This window comes from Nomascus leucogenys, chromosome 10 (genome assembly GCF_006542625.1).
Source record: "Nomascus leucogenys isolate Asia chromosome 10, Asia_NLE_v1, whole genome shotgun sequence".
In the NCBI taxonomy this organism is placed as follows: domain Eukaryota; kingdom Metazoa; phylum Chordata; class Mammalia; order Primates; family Hylobatidae; genus Nomascus; species Nomascus leucogenys.
In genome coordinates, this window is record NC_044390.1 from 45,544,320 (window position 1) to 45,561,873 (window position 17,554).

A 17,554-nucleotide genomic window follows, 5' to 3' on the forward strand; every position below is an offset into this window, starting at 1 on the left:
GGGCCGGGCGGGGCAGCTGGGGACGAACGCTGGGTGGGAATGGGGTGGGGGGGTAACGAGCGCCCCGGGACGGGCTCGGCGGGGCGGGCGCGGCGCCCCTGCGTGTGCGCACGGGGCGGAGGCGGAGGGGTGGCACCCCTTTCGCTGGCGGGGCGGGGGTCCCAGGCGGGCCTGGGGCCGGGGGCGGGGGCGCGGCGCCCCCGCGGGCGATTGACACGATCATCTCCTTTTCCTTTAAGCTTGCCTGTTGCCGACGCCGCCGCTCCAGCCGCGCCACGGGCAGAAGACTGGACCGCCGAGCCCCGGGCCGCGGCGGCGGCTGCGCGTCCCCCCGGATGCCGTGACCCCCGGCCTGGAGGCGGGGGCCGGGGCAGTACCGGTCCGGGCCGCTCCCGCGCTCCTCCTCCCACCCTTCTGCCCGCCCTCTCCCCCTCTCCCCGCCCCCCAGCCCCGAACCCCGCGCACCTCGTCTGGGGACGGGGCGGGGGGGGGCAGGGCCGCCGCTCCTCCCCGCCCCCTCCTCCTCCTCCGGCCTCTGGAGCGATTTGTCAAACTTCCCATTCCGCCGGCAGCGCGGTCCTCCTCCTCCTCCTCCACCTCCTCCTTCTCTGCCTCCTCCTCCCCCCCGTGCTCCTCCCTCCCCGAGCCTCCCTCGCCCGCCCTCCTTCTTCCCTCCGCACGTTCGGGGTTCGCGGCGGAGCGCGGCGCGGGGGGGACGCGGAGAGCCTGGGCGCAGCAGCATCCTGCGGGCGGCCGCTCTCCGGGGGGGAGGCTGAGAGCAGGCCCGCCTCGCCCCCCCGCGGGCCAGCCGCCCCTCCCTCCCTGTCCTCAGCCCGGCAGCGGCGGCGGCGGCGGCGGCGGCGGCGGCAGTGGCAGTCGCCGGAGAAGCATCATGCCGAGGAGGAAGCAGCAGGCGCCCCGGCGCGCAGCAGGTACGAGCCGCTTCCCCTTCCTTCTGCTCTCCTCCTCTTCTTCCTCCGCTCGCCCCGCGCCTCCAGCGGACGCGACCCCGCTCCTCGCCCCGCTCCTCTGCCCGCACTGAGTAACTCCGGGCGCCGCTCTCCTGTTCGGGTGCGTGCGCCCGCCTCGGGTACCGGGCGCCCCCCGGACGCCCCGCCGCGCTCTGCCCTCTTCCCTCTCGCACCCACTTGGGGAGCCACTCGCGGAGCGCGCTGAGCCGCGCCGGGTCCCTGCCTCCTCGGTTCTCCGGCTACAGAGGGGATGGGAAGCAACCCCGGTCTGGCTCTTTCTGTGGGGGGCGGGCGGGGTCACCTGAGTTCCCCGGGACACCTTTCGCGTTCTCCGAGCGGCCGACCGGCTGGGGACTGCCCGGTGTCCGCCGAGCCAGGGAGCGCGAACGAGTGAGCGAGCCGGTCCCCTCGGCCACCTTAGTACTACTAATACGATTGATTCCTCATTTCTTGGGCCCAAACTGGGCACAGCGGTGGACCCGGAGCGCACAGGGTCTGGGTATTGTCAGATGACTGTCAAGTCCATGTTAGATGCTGGCCTTTCCTTCTCCCCTGTTTGTGTTTCCTTGCCCCCACCCCCTCCTTGTACTGCTGCTCCCACCCTCATCTCCGCATAGCACTTAGTTCTGGGACGTGTCTGAGTACTTTTTTGTTCCTCATTTTTTTTTTTTCTTCTTCAACCGGGAGTGTCAACTCCTGTTAAGACTGAGCCGATTTTTTTTCTTTTCTTTTCTGGAAAACGCATCATTGAAAACAAAACAAAAACCACACACATAACATTATTTTGCAATAATGTCGGTTGGGGGCATGTTGCCTGGAAGAAGGGTTTCTGGCCCGTTGCCATCCTTGATTTGATGACTGATTGATCGCCCGTCATGCTGCTGCCTTTGATCTATTCATTCCCAATAAACATCAATAAATCACTTGGAATAGTGAGGCCAAGCTCTGTGACGTCAGGAGGGCCCTGTCAGTGCAACTTTGGGATTTGGGGCGGATTGCCGAGAGGACCACATATGGACGTGATGTATTTTGATATGAGTAACACTCAGATGTGCAGAGGTTCAGATGCTCCCTGAAGGGGAGGGTTAAGTGGGGCTTCCTTTCTTTTCTTTTCTCTTCCTTTCTTTTACTTCTCTTTTGATGTTAGAGGGAACGGCAGAGAGTAGGGTCAGGGCATTGGCTGATGCCCATCTTGGAGGAAGGCGTTGTACCCATGGTGCCCTGAGTTGCCCTGAGTGCCCATAATTTCCATCATGCCAGCCAGCACTGCCAGGGGACCTCACACGTTGGCTGCACTCTACACTCCAGACCCCTTACACGGGGTCACAGAGAAGGAATGATAATTCTCTTTTCTCCCAGAAATGTGCTTGCCTGCCAGTGTCTTCAGAAAATCTCAGAAGAAAACAGGGTTGGTTTGGGGCTTAGGATGCAGGTTTTGCTCTCTGTCCTCGGTGTTGCCCAAATTTAGAAAGTTTGAAAATTCCAGGAGTGATTGTAGGGAGCTTGCCGCCTCCCTAGTTAACCTCCTGGAGCTTGCTTCTTGCCCGTCCCACCTTCTACTTTAAATTCCAGGCTCAAGCAGTGAGCTTATCTACCCAAAATAAACTCTGAAACTTTGGAGGAATCCTTCACAAAGTTGAGTAGTAGGAATGTCTTGGGCTTCTTCCAGTCTTTGAAATTTTTTTTTTCTTTCCTTTTTGGATACACATTTTAAGGTATGTGTGTGCCTCCATCCAATGAACCATATGTGATTACATCTTTACATTTGGTTCAGAACTCTCTCTCTAGTTCATCTCTTCGGTTGCACCCTGCCAATCTGAGACTCGTATTTGATAGCTTCCTCCAGAGAAGTATCAGAGGAGGAGGGAACCTGCTGTTGGCTTTATTTATTTATTTATTTACTTATTTTTAGAGCAACCTGTTCACTAACCTTTCTGCACTTTTTTTTTTTTAAAAGAAAGCCAGCCAGGAAATCTCAGGTCAGTTAAGAAAAATTCATTATATAAAAAACTTGACTGCAGGACTAATAGGAGATGGAAGAATGGTTTTGCTCTATCAAAATGACCCGTCAAAACGACTTTGTTTCATATTTGATTTAATTGTCTCTCTCCTGACAGGCACATTCATCAATAGCTTAATGGTCAATCAGAAGCTGGCAGCATGAGTGCTTTATTTCTTTCCCATACTCGGGTTTTGGATTTACTTTATCAGAATGCCTCTGCCTAATGGACATGTGGAGGAGGGGGTGGAGGCTGACTGAAGAGCTACTTATTTAAGAAGAGTGGAGAAAAAAAAAAAACTCCACATTTAGGCTGGTGATAAGTATGCACAGAGGTTTTTTTTGGGGGGGTGGTTTGTTTGTTTGGATGGACAAGAAACTTCCCATTTTTGTTTCTCCTCTTTTTTAGTTCTCCCAGCTGCAAGTTATAAGGCTCATGCCAGCTTTTGTGGCATACTGGGAGTGATGACAAATTGATTGCTTTGTACTGATAGAGAGAGTGGGGAAAAGAAAGATGTCTGCTGATTGGTAACTGGAAATCCAGTCCCCAGCAACCTTGAGAATACTCGAGAATTTTTTTTCCCCTCCAAACTGAAAGGTCCGCTCAGCCATAAAAAAAGAAAAGTTGTTTTGCCAGCTTCATTAGTGTTCACCTAATTAGCTGTAAACCTGATGGATTCCTGACAGCTTTAATGATTGGAGATGACAAGCTCGACGCAGTGTCATCCAGCAGAATTAGGTTTGCAGCTAGTTTGATGTAATCAAGTTGATATTACACAGTCCTGGCTGCCTTTAGTTGTGCATTAACTCAATTTTCTGCTGCAGGTGACAAATGGGCTTTGGTACCTGGATAATCATGTCATAGGAATTAGGGCCCTTTTAATGGTCTGGGGTAGAATAACAACCACAAAAGGCCAAGAGCTGGGTAGGGCGAGCAGACGTGGCACACAGGTACACACGGTCTTCATATCTAGGCCAATGTATCATTGCTTTCCCGAAGGCCGAAGCAGGCTCCAAGAATCCCTGCAAATACATATTTCTGTACTTTAGGATTTTTTGGTGTTTTGATAGAAACTGTGTATGGCTTAGTGTCTTTTCTCAAAGAGAAAGAGGTTTCTTTACCTGCCAAAGAGAAACCTGGGTGAGAGTTTGCTTCCTTGAGACCTGTAATTTCCAGGGGCTGTGCGTTTGTGCTGGACAGATGTTGCTGCGTTTAGAAGCTCAGAGGAGTGGGGTTAGGGAAGGACAGTGTCCTTCAGGCAAAATGACCATTATCCCTTGCTTAAAGCATGACTTTCTCCTGTTCAGAGTGATTTTTAAAAAACATTTCTGAAAATGCCAGAAAAATTTAGTGTAATACTTAATAGCAGATATTTTATTTACTTATATTAATTTTCTGGAGGCAAATGTGAAATCATAAAAGACCATTTCTTATGCTTCCAAAAAAAAAAAAAAACCAAAAAAAAAAAAAAAGAAACCATCGAACCACAATTTGCCAGCGAGCTATATTCTTTGAAAGGGGGTAATGTTCCATGGAGTTCTTAGGTGGTAAAAACAAGGCGAGGGTAAATCTTTAAGCATCTTGACTTTTGTGAAAGTGACTTGGACCCCCTAGGGTCTGCTGGTGCCACAGAACACTGTGGATCCCCCTGGAATAGGCAGACGGGGTTCCATGTTGCCAGTAGACATGGGCATGCCTAAGAGGTGGCCCACCTGGTGGTGTCCAGATGACACCTTCCTAAGTCTGGTCCACACATCGGGCAGCTCCGGGAAGGAGTTTTCCCTTCTCTCTTGGAAGCACGTGGAGCATTCAGAAGGGCATTTCGGCCTTAGCTTTGGGAATTTATTTCCTCTCATACCTGCCATGTATTTCTCCTTGGACAGGTATTCTACTCTGTAGCAAGGTGGCAGAGCGACTGGTTTTGACTGTTCTATGATTTTTTTCTTCCCCCATTTCCTACGAAATGAGAGCAACAATGCAAATTCTAAAAAGGAAAACCAAGAAGACGAAGGAGAAAAACAAAGGAGGTGGGAGGCAAGGCTATTCCCTTGGATGTCCACGTGGGGAAGAGAACCTTCCAGAATCAGCTGCGGTGCCCCCATTATCTTGACAGCTGTCAGTTAGGGCTTCAGTGCTCTCCAGGGCCACACTTGATTGTGAGCTGTTGATGTTGTCATTTTGTTCTCAGTTTTGCCTTGAGCGCGCTCATAAACAGGAGCCAGATAGTCAATAACTGATGCCTCAGCAGCGATTCCCTAAATTGCCTCACACGTCTGCCTTTTCCCCTCTTTTTGCTAAAGATTGTTTTGTCAAGTGATTAGAATGAAAGGTGACTGCTCAGGGCCGTGGGAAATGCCGTGAAACCCAGGTGAGTTGAGAGAATTAAAACCATTCCTTTACCCCCGCCCTCCACTCCTGGGATTTCTGGAAAGAGAAAGGATCTACCTTCTTGAAGGCACAGTGCCTGGACCTCTTGTGGTGCTTTCTCTTTTACACGTGTCCTGCCAGAGTCAGGCTGGGGCCAGGGCTGCGGCAGGCAGGCAGGCAGGCAGGCAGGCGGGGAGGCAGAGAGGAAAGGATTCGGAAGTGCCCGGTCCTGGTGCACACAGCCATGTTTAATCCAAGAGTGGCAGCAGTTCACAGTTATCCCAAGTGCAGTTTGTAAGGCTTTCCTCCTGCCCCATTTTCATCCCTGCCTGTCACTGGGCAGAGGGTAAAAATAGCTTTGGTCATGTTGTAAGAAAAATTAATATAAATGAAATAAAGTAGGGTGTGTGTGTCTACCCTTCTGTGTTAGTGTCCAGCTCAGGTAGGTAGATGGATCTTTCAAATCAGCTGCTTTATCACACCCCTGTAGCATCACCCTCAAAGCCCACGGAGGGGAAAAGGACAGAAGGGAACAGTGGTATCCCATATCCCAAACCCTTGCAGGTGTTCACTGTGTGTGTGTGTGTGTGTGTGTGTGTGTGTGTGTGTCTGTGTTTTAGTTATGCTCTAAATTGTGGTTTCTCTGTCTGAAGTTACAAATGAAAGGTGAATACAATATATTGTATTTAGTAACAATGATATGGACTGGTACATCCAGACAGATAATGTGCAGTTGTAATTAGACTCAATAGACAGGCAGTCATTTTTAAATTCTTTGACACATGCATAAAATAGTCATATAATAAGATAAGATGACAATTTTATGTTAGGTTGATAAAGTGTCCCGATACATGCATTTAAATGTCTGTAAGCCTTTTTAAAAAAATCCAGACAGATTAATTCCAGTTTCCAGTATTTGCAGTTAGTCATTAAATTTTTAAATCCCACTAAACAATGGCTATCAATATTTTTCCCCTGTTTCTGGATTTTCTTTAAAAAAAAAAAAACACACAAACCTGCATTGTAAGGACTGGAGACATAGACTTGGTAGCTTTTCTTAATTTTTCACCATTTGTAGAAATTTACGCTTAGAAATGGACTTAAAAATTCAGGTCACTGTTTGTGACCAGAATAATGCTATGCATTTTCGGAAGTAAAAAAAAAAAAAAAAAAAAAAGACAGTAATAGAACATAATCTTCTTATGACCACTTGCCTGAACAACTGTCATACTCTAGGTTTAGGAATCTTTATTAGAAAGATTACATAGTGTCCTTGACCAAATATTGAATATTTTATAAGCCCCATTTAAAAAAGAAGACATTTCTAGCACATGCACTTAGTTTGATCAGCATTTAGATTCTTGGGTTTAATTACTTTCAATTCTGTAAATTATTTTAGCATTTCAACAAGAATAGTCCAAGACATACAGTCGGGGGGGTGGGGATGAGTAGTTCACCGAAGGTCACGTTACCTGGACATTTTAACCATCTCCTTACCTTATTTTCTCAAATATGCAAAGGTGTGGCTCTTGAAGAATAATTTAAATTTGTTTGGGCTGAGTGATAAATTATTAATTCATACTGTCAGGACACATGTTATTAATTATGATTGTGTTTTCTTCATCCAGAACAGCTGTTGGGGAAACAGGGTAAGTTCAGATTGTTGTCAGGAGGGAGGGCACAAGGAACTTACTAACTCCTTGTCATCACATTCCTGGTCACCTGGCTAAGAGAATAAAGGATTGTAAAGGGTAGAGTGTAGGGGAAAAAGACACTGTTAGTTCTAGATCAAGATGGGCACTGGCAGATGCTAACTTACGTACATTTTTAAAAACGCGAGCCTAACTCGCAATGCACTGTGAATCCAGGTGAGATCTGAAGGCAAACCATCCCTGTTTTATTCCAAGCCCAGTTTTGGATTGGCTGCCCTTTCCCTTCCACTAGTTTCTCTTGTTTTTCTTCTTTTTCCTCTGTGGTAGGCCAGAAGGTCATGTTTACAAGTTTATAGCAGTGGAAAACACAATATTCAGAATATATATTTGTTTCCCAAAGTGGAACCCATCCTTAATGGAAAGCAAAGGACTGTTTGGTAATATACGTGAAATGACTCCAATTCATTTACTTTTGATTTTCCATTCCCATCATTAAATCTAGTCCTATGTATTCAGTTTCCTCTGAGTTCTTTGAGAAATGCATGTTGCATAAAATAGGCAATTTTTAATGAACAATTTAATGTAAATGGGTTTTGAATTTAAATTAATATTAATGAAGCCTTGAGTGAATTTATTTTGCATACGTAAAGACTTGTAAGTCTTTCACCCATGTGCTTTCTCCTTTATGTACTAACATTGGTTGGGTGGATTAACCAGCACCTTTTAAAGATTTACACTTAAAAAATTAAATTGATTTTATATGTCCACTATCACCAACGTACTATTAAGCAAAAAGCATGAGTTCAATTTTAAGAGAATATAGCTTTTTCCCTGTTAAACCCCTCAGTTTCCATTGCTCTGAAAGCTGCCGTTGGTGTGGCATTGCTGCTAGAGAAAATACACCCCAACAATAGTTACTACAATCAAGATGTTTTCTTTCTTTGGCTTACCTCTAATGCATTATGTATCCTGGAATGATGCGAAGTTCTGTAATTAATTCTGTTAGATGTAATTGCGATAATCACTTTGATGTTACACATAATAAAGGTAATATGGTAAGCACATAAAAAATGTAAACACCTTATTGTAATACTCCTGCTAAAATGCCTTCTCATCAAGTCTGGTTTATAGACAAGTGTTCCTGACTATTTTTGGTCATAGGTGACAGTTTATTCGAGCTGTGTTCATTGATATTCTAAAGGAGAGGCATTTATTGGAAAAGATGGGCCTTGGTTTGGAGGGATCTCCAGGCTGGTTGCCTAGGAATCTTAATGTCCATTTTCTTAAAGATGTGGCTAATTATGAAAAGGTGACCATTGTCTTCCGAGTAGACCAGAGAGGTAAACACTTAAGGAGTAGCCGTGGAACCAGGGAAGAATGTGGCCTAGGAGTGAATGAGGAGCTAAGAGAATCCTAGCAGAGGATTCAGATCAAAGGAGCTGTTCTGTAGGTTTTCTTATGGTGTGGGATTGTGGGAAGTGCCGTGTGTGTGTGTGCCCGTGTGTGTGTGTGTGTGTGTGTGTGTGTGTGAGAGAGAGAGAGAGAGAGAGTGCATGCTAGCAGGTGAACAGAGAAGGCCACCTTTCTGTAACAGTGCAATAAAGGAAATAAAATGCAGGATATCTACTTTATTATTTTCCTACACCTTTCATGGGGGTAGGGGCTACAGATGGTGCCTCACTGTTGCATGACATGTCCGGGAGTGGCTGATGTTGCCTGTTGGACTGAAACCTGAGAGGTATTTGAGACACACTCCCACCCTACTAGGCCTCTGTGCAGCTACCCTGGATCCAGACCGCCACAGGACATCAGGGAAGTTTGCCTGAGACCCCAAGTGCACAATACTTGTGGGATGCTTCCAAAACACATGTACATTACGTACATTACTCTTTGCCCATGCATCTTGCAGAGATGTGGTGGGGCAGGAAACTTGCCATTTAATTTTACCTTCCTGGAGATCCTAGAGTCAAACTAGTGTGTGGATCTGCTGGACACCCGTAATGAGCTGCACCTTGTCCCAAGTGTTACAGAGGTCTGGAGGCCTCGGGACTCAGGGTCAGCTTGGCAGTTTTCACATGCCTTCCCCCATCTATATAGTATTTTTCAGTAAGGGATTGCACACAGAAATCAAATAACAGAGGGTGCATGTGTGAGAAGGGGATGCTGCAGTCTCTTTGGAGGAAGAAAAAGGTGTGTTACAGTGGTTGAGAGATGGAAGATGAACGCAGTGGTTCCCTGGCCTGTGTCCAGAGCCTGTGAAGGCGGGTCTTGCTGCCAGCTTTAGCTGGCTGGGTGCAGACTGGCTGGGGAAAGCGGGGCCTGCCTCCTGGGTCTTGGCCCTGCAGCCTCCTGCCTGCCAGGTAAGGAGGGGCTGGAGGAGAGGGTCCTGGGGTCTGGGCCCTGGGCCTGGGCTGCAAACCTGCAGTCCCCAGTCCTCCCGGCAGTGACTCCCAGACTGGTTTTGATGGTGAGGATGATAAAAGGTCTGAGAACTCTATAGGCCCCAGTAATCAGGGCCCGCACTGACATCCTTCTCAAGTTTGACAGCTTCTTCCTTTTCTCTCCTCACCGCCAAGGCTTTCTCAACTGAATTTCCCCGCCCTCCCTCTCCCCTCCTCCCTGCCACCGCCCACCCCTTCCCTCCCTCTCCCCTTTTCTGTGTGCGTCTCTGTTGTTTCATGTTCTTGATCAGTTTCAGATGCTGGGAATTATTTTTTTTCAGGCGGGAGGGGGAGTGTTGCTTTAGGTTTGTGGGTTGGGCAGGTGTGAGAGGAAGTCTGTGGGTTTTTTTTTTTTTTTTTTTTTTGTACTGTAGGCCTGTTGCTAATTAATGTTCCTCCATAAGATTCTGTCGGAGTTGAGTAATGTTTTTGATCTTTATGCCTGATAACTGCATACTTAATGAGATTTCAAAGCTGTGAGTGCAGCTCCCTACAATTATTGACAGATGCCTTTTCTTTGCCATTGGGTTCAGCTTCATAAATCCTCTCGCCATAATGAGGTTCAGCAGTGCCACCCTGGCAGTGAGCTAATGAAAGGGGGAGGGCGAGGCGGCTCATGGCTGTCTGACACATTTTTTTCCTTTAAAATTTACTATGCAGATGTCAAGCTGCGGGACGATTACTTCAAACATGCTAATTTTTATCTTGCTTTTGTGTCAGCCCTTTGCCATTAAAAAATAAATAAATAAAAGGGCTAACCTGACTCCACTTAATTTCTTTTCTTTCTTTTTTTTTAAAGTCAATTTTTTTTTTAAGAACCCACGGTGTTGCGACAGCTAGGGACTTCGACACGTGTGTGGCCTTTTGCAGGTATCCAGCAGCAGAACGCCGCCCCCCCCGCTTTTTTTTTTTCCTTTTTGCCATGGGAAGGGCAGTGGGAGGATGGAGTCCGATTTCCCAGGCCTCCCATCACCCTGCCCTAAGTATGCACTTGAAACGTCGGAGAATTCATTTCAGAGTTCTGAAACTAAATCCTGGTGGAGAAGAGCTGCACCATGCCAAACAGTCGATTTCCTTTTCAGCAGAGTCATACATCACTGACCCACCCTTCCCTCCTGACAGAATGACATATGTCATTTATCATATGGGCCCCAGCCAGACTACAGGGAGGGGAGGGAAGCCCAGGTCCATGTGAGGCTGTCTCCTCCTTCTCTTGGTACTGTACCCTGTGGCTTACAGGAGGGAGCTCTGCTGATTTGGCAAGAGGGAAAGGGAGGAAAGAGGCTGGGCAGGGGAGAGGGGGGTACAGAGGAGAGGGGGGTAGAGCCTGCTTCTGGATGGCTGGGTGCGTGTCGTGGTGGGTGGGAGATTGGCAGAGGCACGGGAGAGGTTATGTTCGTTCATATTATCTGCTAAACCACACTGTTCAGCCTTTGACGCACTTCTGACTTTTTTTTCCCCCTTTCTCATTCCTTTTCTCTTTTTTTCTTGCCTTTTTTTTTCCCCATTAGTCAAGGGGAGAGAAAAAAAAAAAGAAAGAAAAAGGTTGACAGGTATCATTCAAGCCACCCTGGCTTGCAAAGAGTGGTATAAATGAATCTCAGGGCTCCTGACTTCACATGATTCAAACATGCGTTATTGAAGATGGATGTTCCTTAAAAAAAGATTGATGGTGGATGCCGGGCTTCGGGTACCATTTATCATTTTGAATATTATTTAGACTTGCCGTGTAAACCTGTAACTTGAGAGTCGGACAAGCTGGGGCAGGGTAGGGGCCTGTGTGTGTGTTTCTATCGATTGGCCTTGCCTTCTCATTGCAGCTGACCAGACACAAACCCTCGCATGTGCAATACAGAAGACTCCCCCACTGGAAAAAAAAAAAGAAGAAATAGAGAAAGAAAAAAAAGATGGAGGGAGGAAGGCTTTAATTTTGAATAATTTCCAAGGATACAGAGAAAAATGAAGTATCTGTGATTTACACTAAAGCTCACAGGCAACTTTCTCTCTCCCTCTTTCTCTTTCTTCTCCCACAGAAGCAGTCACGTACAAAACATTAAAATATAAACAGAGCTGCAGTTGCTGAAGCCAGAACCCTTGTCTGATTTTTTTTAAACTCCATGTCATGCTAAAAAAAAAAAAAAAAAAAAAAAAAAAACCAACACCGTATCTGAAAAGCTTAGCACAATATAACTATTAAAAAAGTCTTTTGGTTGGCTTGGTTAGTAGTGTGAGAATGAAGAAACGTAAAGACTTCCATGTCTCAGGAATATTTCAGATAAAAAATAATCTTTTGCGGCTCCCTGCCCGGGCTCCCAGCAGCCTCTTCCCCTTTGTGTCTGAGCTCTGTCCCCTCTGCAGGGCCCCAGCAGACCCCCGCCAGGCCTGATGTGGACAGCTGTTTCCAAGCCCTGCCAGTTAATCGCTTCTGGGTTTGCACCCTTGAGCTGTGTGCACCAGGACACCCCCACCTACTGGAAGTACTCAGGGACGCAGCCTGGTTCACTGACACAGCCCCCAGCTGCCTGAGGATTCGGTGAAGCTCTGGCCTTTCCACCTCTTCTGCTGCAAGAGGCCTTGCAGCCTACTTCCCTGGTGGTAAAAGGAAAACAGAAACTCTCTAGGCCTTCCTGCTGGATCTCCACTGCTGGGAGAGCCCCGATAGTGCAAATTTAATTGGCAGGAATTCTATTAAATATGTGACTTTATTTGGGGTTGCTAATGAAATCAAAGGCTTGTTGTATGACTTACAGTGTGGACATTAATTTTTAAGAATGATGGGATAGAAAGTTAGACCGGAAGAGTTTTTCTACCTAAAGAATGAGAATCTAGAATTTGTGGAAGGGCTGAATGTTCCTATCTTGCTGCTTCTGGGACAAACTTTTCCCTGACATGTAAAATGCCTGCAACTGCCATGAACAGGAAAGAAATGCAAATAGTACTGATTCAGTCATCAACTCCAGGCAACTTTGTGTGTGTGTGTGTGTGCGTGTGTGTGTATGTGTGTGTTTATTTTGAAATAACTTTATTCGCAGCCTAACACTTTGCACTGCACTCAGCATGACTTAGAATTTACTTTTGGTGTTGTCCAGCTGCTGCCAAAAATTGGGTAGAATCAGATTTGTATTCTTTGTTGGTGCCTGGAATCATAGCCAACGGTACAAAGGTGATGTTGTTCCTTGCTGAGACTTCGTGGAAGAAGGCAAAACTTTGATCATCTGCCCTTGCACTTGGGCAGTGTTGGAGGTAATTGGAGTACAAGTGCCAATTTGCAGGAACAATTGTAAACACCTTTGATACAAATGCCATCATCCCATTTTTACTGATTAGAAAAACTTTGCTATTAATAGGTGCAAAGTCCATTTCAGGTATAATTGGTAAGGAACTGAGTGCACTCATGGGAAGAAACCTTGTTTTGTTTTTTGTTCGCTTTTCTTCTTATCCCCTTTTCTCAGTTTTATGGCTGGAGACATGATTTATTGCAGCCATCCATCTTGGGGGCTCATCCATCACACCCGGGTTGCTAGGAGATTGTGGCAGCAGCTGTTTGCTCTGAATCAGACAGAAAAGTTGTCAATCATCAAAGGCAGGTGAATAGCATTAGAAACACGCTATTGTCAGACGGAATAATTAATCAAAGAGAGAAAAGATAATTAAAAAGATATGACCCTTGCAAGTACTTGCTCTGGGTTGCCTGTAAAAAAAAAAAAAAAAAAAGAAAAAAAGAAAAAGAAAGGAAGAAAGAAAGAAAAACTGCCTGGTCTTTTCTAGACGCTTAAGCAGCTGAGGGCTGATAAAATATGCACTCTGCAGTGCATAGTTTTTAATTAATTGAAAAAGGTTCAACATTCAAAGATGATGCTGGAGAGAAGTCTGATTATGAACAGAAGTAATATTTATTGTTTGCTTGAAGGGCTTGACACAGAGTTCTAACTTTTTGTTAAAAATCTCTGGCTTCCCTGGCTGGCGAGGAGGCACAGGCTGGGGTCTTCAGGTATCCACTGGTGCCCCGCATCTGTTCCCTCCACTCCCCGGCCCACACTCTTGGCTCTTCCAGAGAGTCTCAGACCCCGAAGAACTGGAGGGAGACCCTGCTGACCAGGATCCGATGCCCTTCCACAGTTCTGGTGGGTCTGAAACTTCGTTCCTTAGATAACCGGATTTTTTAAAACATGAAGATGGGAAGCTTGAAAGACATTCCATGAGGACCACCGTCAAGATGCCCAGAGTAAGCTGTGCATCTCCACTGGCCTCTTGCCTAACTGGAACACGCTATAGGTCCTCAAGGACCTAGAGAATCCATCCATCCTACTTCGAATCTGTCTGCGTGTGGTCCCACAAAGTGCACTGCAGAGTCCCAGCCAGAGAGCAATAACCTGGCATCACATTCTGAAAAGGCCCCCAGTCATGGTTTAAAGACCATTCTTGGTGCCCCTTTCAGCCTCAAAAAAATTGTCATAGTTCAGGAAGTTCGTTCTTGATTTTTCTGAAGCTAAAATATTCTGGAGGAATTGGAAAATATATTAAAAACTAGATAGAAAGTGGCATATCTGGAGTTGCTTTTCAGTGAAATATGCTGCAAACCCTGAAACAGATCTACTCTTTTATTTTTGGATACTATGCTTGATTTTCACACCATTCTCTTCCCAAAGAATAGCAGGACTTCTAAAATTAGCAGGAGGAAAAAAGGCTTGAATATTAGAATTCATGAAAAGGAAGAAAGCAACACGTTTTTGAGCTGGGACACCGTTTTCAGGAAACGCCAGATCAGTGCACTAGGGACTCCGTCCCTGACTCCCTGCGTGTCACAGCACCAGGGATTTTTTGCCAAGAGTCCCAGAGGAATCTCTGGTGGCTGCACCTCATGGTGTGACGTCCACCTTCTGTAATGAATGCACTTGGAGCCCACGGGGGTGACACAGCTCTGGCCTTTCGGTGATAGAGAAATATATAGAGAGAGAGACCCAGATAAGCAAAAGCACCTGCCAGGCCTGCTGGTACCCTCACAGAGGTCTCACCTGTTCAGGAGGCTGGGGCAAGTGTACCTTATCAGAACTTGGCCTTTAGGAAAACGAGTGGCTTTGACTTCAGGTGACGATTTGGGTTCTTGAGCCGGAATCTCCTTGGTGGCCTTCTAAGCTCACAAGTCAGTGGGAGACAACCAGTCTCTTGAGTTTTCTGAACACATAGCAGTTGTCCTTAAGGTCAGTATTTTCCAGGGCAGTCAATACCTGTTCTAGACCAACAACGGGGTGTGCTGCAGGAATGCCAGAGATTCCAGTAGATGCCTGACCAGGGCTTGAGAGCTCCAGGTGGATGGCAGCATCCGGGCAGGGGAGGAGGCCCTTCTGTCTTCCGTGAGACCTGGCCATTTGGAAGTGGGCTGTGAGGGTAGCTCCTCTGTTCCTCGGAGAGAAATTCTTGTAGTTGCCATCTCTCCTTTCCAAATAATTGCTGAGAAAGCGCTTTGCTTAATGTCAGCCAACGCAGTTCCAAAATATGGCGGTTCGTCAGGGAAGGGCAAAGGAAGAAAGATCCTGTGAATCATTTATGGTAGATTTGTGAATTCACGTATAAAAAATGTCAACCTTTAATGCTAGTAAAATTAGAGTGAGATTTGCTCCCTCTTAAAAAAGGGAAAACAAGCAATGGGTGAAGAAGAGGGAAAGTCTTTAAGTTTTGAGAAGTTCACGCAGGTCATTTTTCCTGGAGCCCTGGTCAGGATCTCATGTTTCTTGCTCCCCCAGGTAACCCCTGGCAGCTGTTTGAGTGACTCACTGAACACATGACAGAGAAAGGGCAGGAAGAAGGGATGATGATTGCTTATTCTTTAGAGGAAGTTTGGCTTCTGTGGGTGTGCATTTTGGCCAGGATTTCAGCATCTCTGTCCCCAGGTTATGGATTCTCTGACATGGGAGCCGGGAATAAACACAGGTCTCTAATGTCTCAAGGGGGCATGGCAGGATAGAGCCACCACATTCAAAGCCATATATTAGGCGAGAAAACCTAGGACTCCACTGACCCCTGCATCAACTTGATATTTGAGTGTTCTATCTAAGTGATGTGTATTTGCCTCTTGGAGTTCCATGAGACAAGGTTACCTGGAAGTCATTTTGGTTTTTCCTAACTCAGCTGCCATAGACTCAAAGCAGGCTCAGCCCCCACCCTGCTGGCTTTGCCTGAAGCCTTAGGATGAGAGGGAAAGGCAGCAGAAATTAACCAGTGTGACTCCCTGTAGGTAGAGACATTCCAAAACACTTAAAAGACCTCAGTATGCATAAGACGCAATTGTTATTACTCATCTGCCTAACAAAAAGCTTTTGAAAGTGGGCAGAGATTCATATTTGCCAGAGGAGAAGATGGGTTATCAGTGGTTTTCACGTGGTGAAATGTTCCCATTCCATTTCTTGCCTTTGTTTCTGCTCTGAGCTTGTAGTAAAATGGCTCTTTCACATATATTAGTTAGCAAATACTATGGCTGTGTAATAGATGAGGCTGCGGTGGTGTTGTTTTCTCTTGCTTTTCTGTATAAAATCGTAAGACAGAGTGGACCCTCCCCTATGTGATGGAGGTTCCTACCGAGATGGTTAGGTGAGTAAGTAATAGAACAAACACGTAGTCAGCTGGGCAAAGGAAAACAAATAAAATAACAGCATGTTCTTGGTTCTTAGAGCTGTGCAACATGAGCTCTGTTCAAATTGGGTCTTAGAGCCCCACACTTTCTGATGTAGTGTGGGTGGGGAGGGAGCAAGGTGTTATTTGGAAACACATGTACACGCTCCTTGTGAAAGAAGTGAAGTACTTAACATTTCTGCAAGGAAAACATCTTTCATTACTTGACGTGTTCTGTGGTAATGATTTTTCAGTTCAACAAACAAGTACTTATTAGCGTGCGTGTGGGAACCTGGCTGAGGTGAATGGCAGGGCCATTTTTAATGGGAACGCGCTGGCCAAGTTTCATGGGGGCCTGGCTGGTCCAGGTGGTCCCGAGGTGATGGCTCACTTGGCCTGGAGCGGCAGCTCTGGGACAAGCATCCCGCTGTAAAGCCCCCTGGGCCCCATCACTGGGGCCCAAGAGCTCAGGTTGGAGTGACATCAGCATGTTTGTTTTTTTGTTGCAAGCAGAACCTTCCATGGGGCTTCTTTGGTAGTTTACAAAGTGGATCTGCCTGGAGAGATAACACACTCTGCATGCCAGGGGGTTGGCTGAGGATTTGCTGGTTCAGTGGACTGTTTGGGTTCAAGATGATATGCGGGTGAAAAGGGCCGATCCAGGTCCACTTGCTGGGATGGGTCTGGTTTTTGTAAATTGACTTGTTATAGGAGAGAGAGTGTAGGCACAAGAGCTGAGTGGGCGCATTTCTGCAGGGGGAATGGAGCTGGTTTTCACCCAGAGAGGGGCTCGCATGTCCTTGGCCATAATCTCCTGAGTTGGAGTAGTGTTAGGAAGGGCAGCTGCATTGCTCTTGGCCCTCCGTTGGGAGTGGAAGGGAACAAATGCCCTGTTCATGTAGATCTCTCTGAGGCCCCAACTCCCAGACACTTTGAGTGTGGCCTTCACCCCTGGATTTATTTATTTACTTATTTATTGTGAGACAGGATCTCCCTTGTCACCCAGGCTGGAGTGCAGTGGCATGATCATGGCTCACTGCAGCCTCGACCTCCTTGGGCTCAGACAGTCCTCCCACCTCAGTCTCCTGAGTAGCTGGGACCACAGGCACACACCACCATGCCTCAGTAATTTTTCTATTTTTTGTAGGGATGGGGTTTTGCCATGTTGCCTAGGCTGGTCTCGAACTCCTGGGCTCAAGCACTCTACCCTCCTCGGCCTCCAAAAGTGCTGGGATTACAGGTGTGAGCCATGTGCCTGGCCTACCGCTGTTTTGTTTTGTTTTGGTTTGGTTTTTTGCCTTTATTCCTATGAGATAGTAAGTGCACTAGCCACTGTAATTGCAGGCCTGACCCAATATGGCTTTTTCTCTGCTTTGCATTGCATTCATATCATGGTGTTCATAAAACTAGAAATAGCGAGTTGTGCAGCTTTTTGAAGAACCCCAGTAATCACAGTCCCCTAAACTGGAGTCCCCACCAAACTGAGACTAAGTAGGGATGGGTGATGGCCCTGT

The 17,554-nt window shown here is 46.9% G+C and overlaps 1 protein-coding gene across 1 annotated transcript in view; it reads left to right on the forward strand.

Moving 5' to 3' along the window:
• Positions 1 to 442: 442 nt before the first annotated feature.
• The window catches only part of TSHZ3 (teashirt zinc finger homeobox 3), a 75,194-nt gene continuing 58,082 nt past the window's right edge, over positions 443 to 17,554 (forward strand). The window contains exon 1 of the mRNA XM_003275046.3: positions 443 to 932. Coding sequence (XP_003275094.1) covers positions 893 to 932 — 40 coding nt within the window. The 5' untranslated portion in view covers positions 443 to 892. The remainder of the gene's footprint in view (positions 933 to 17,554) is intronic.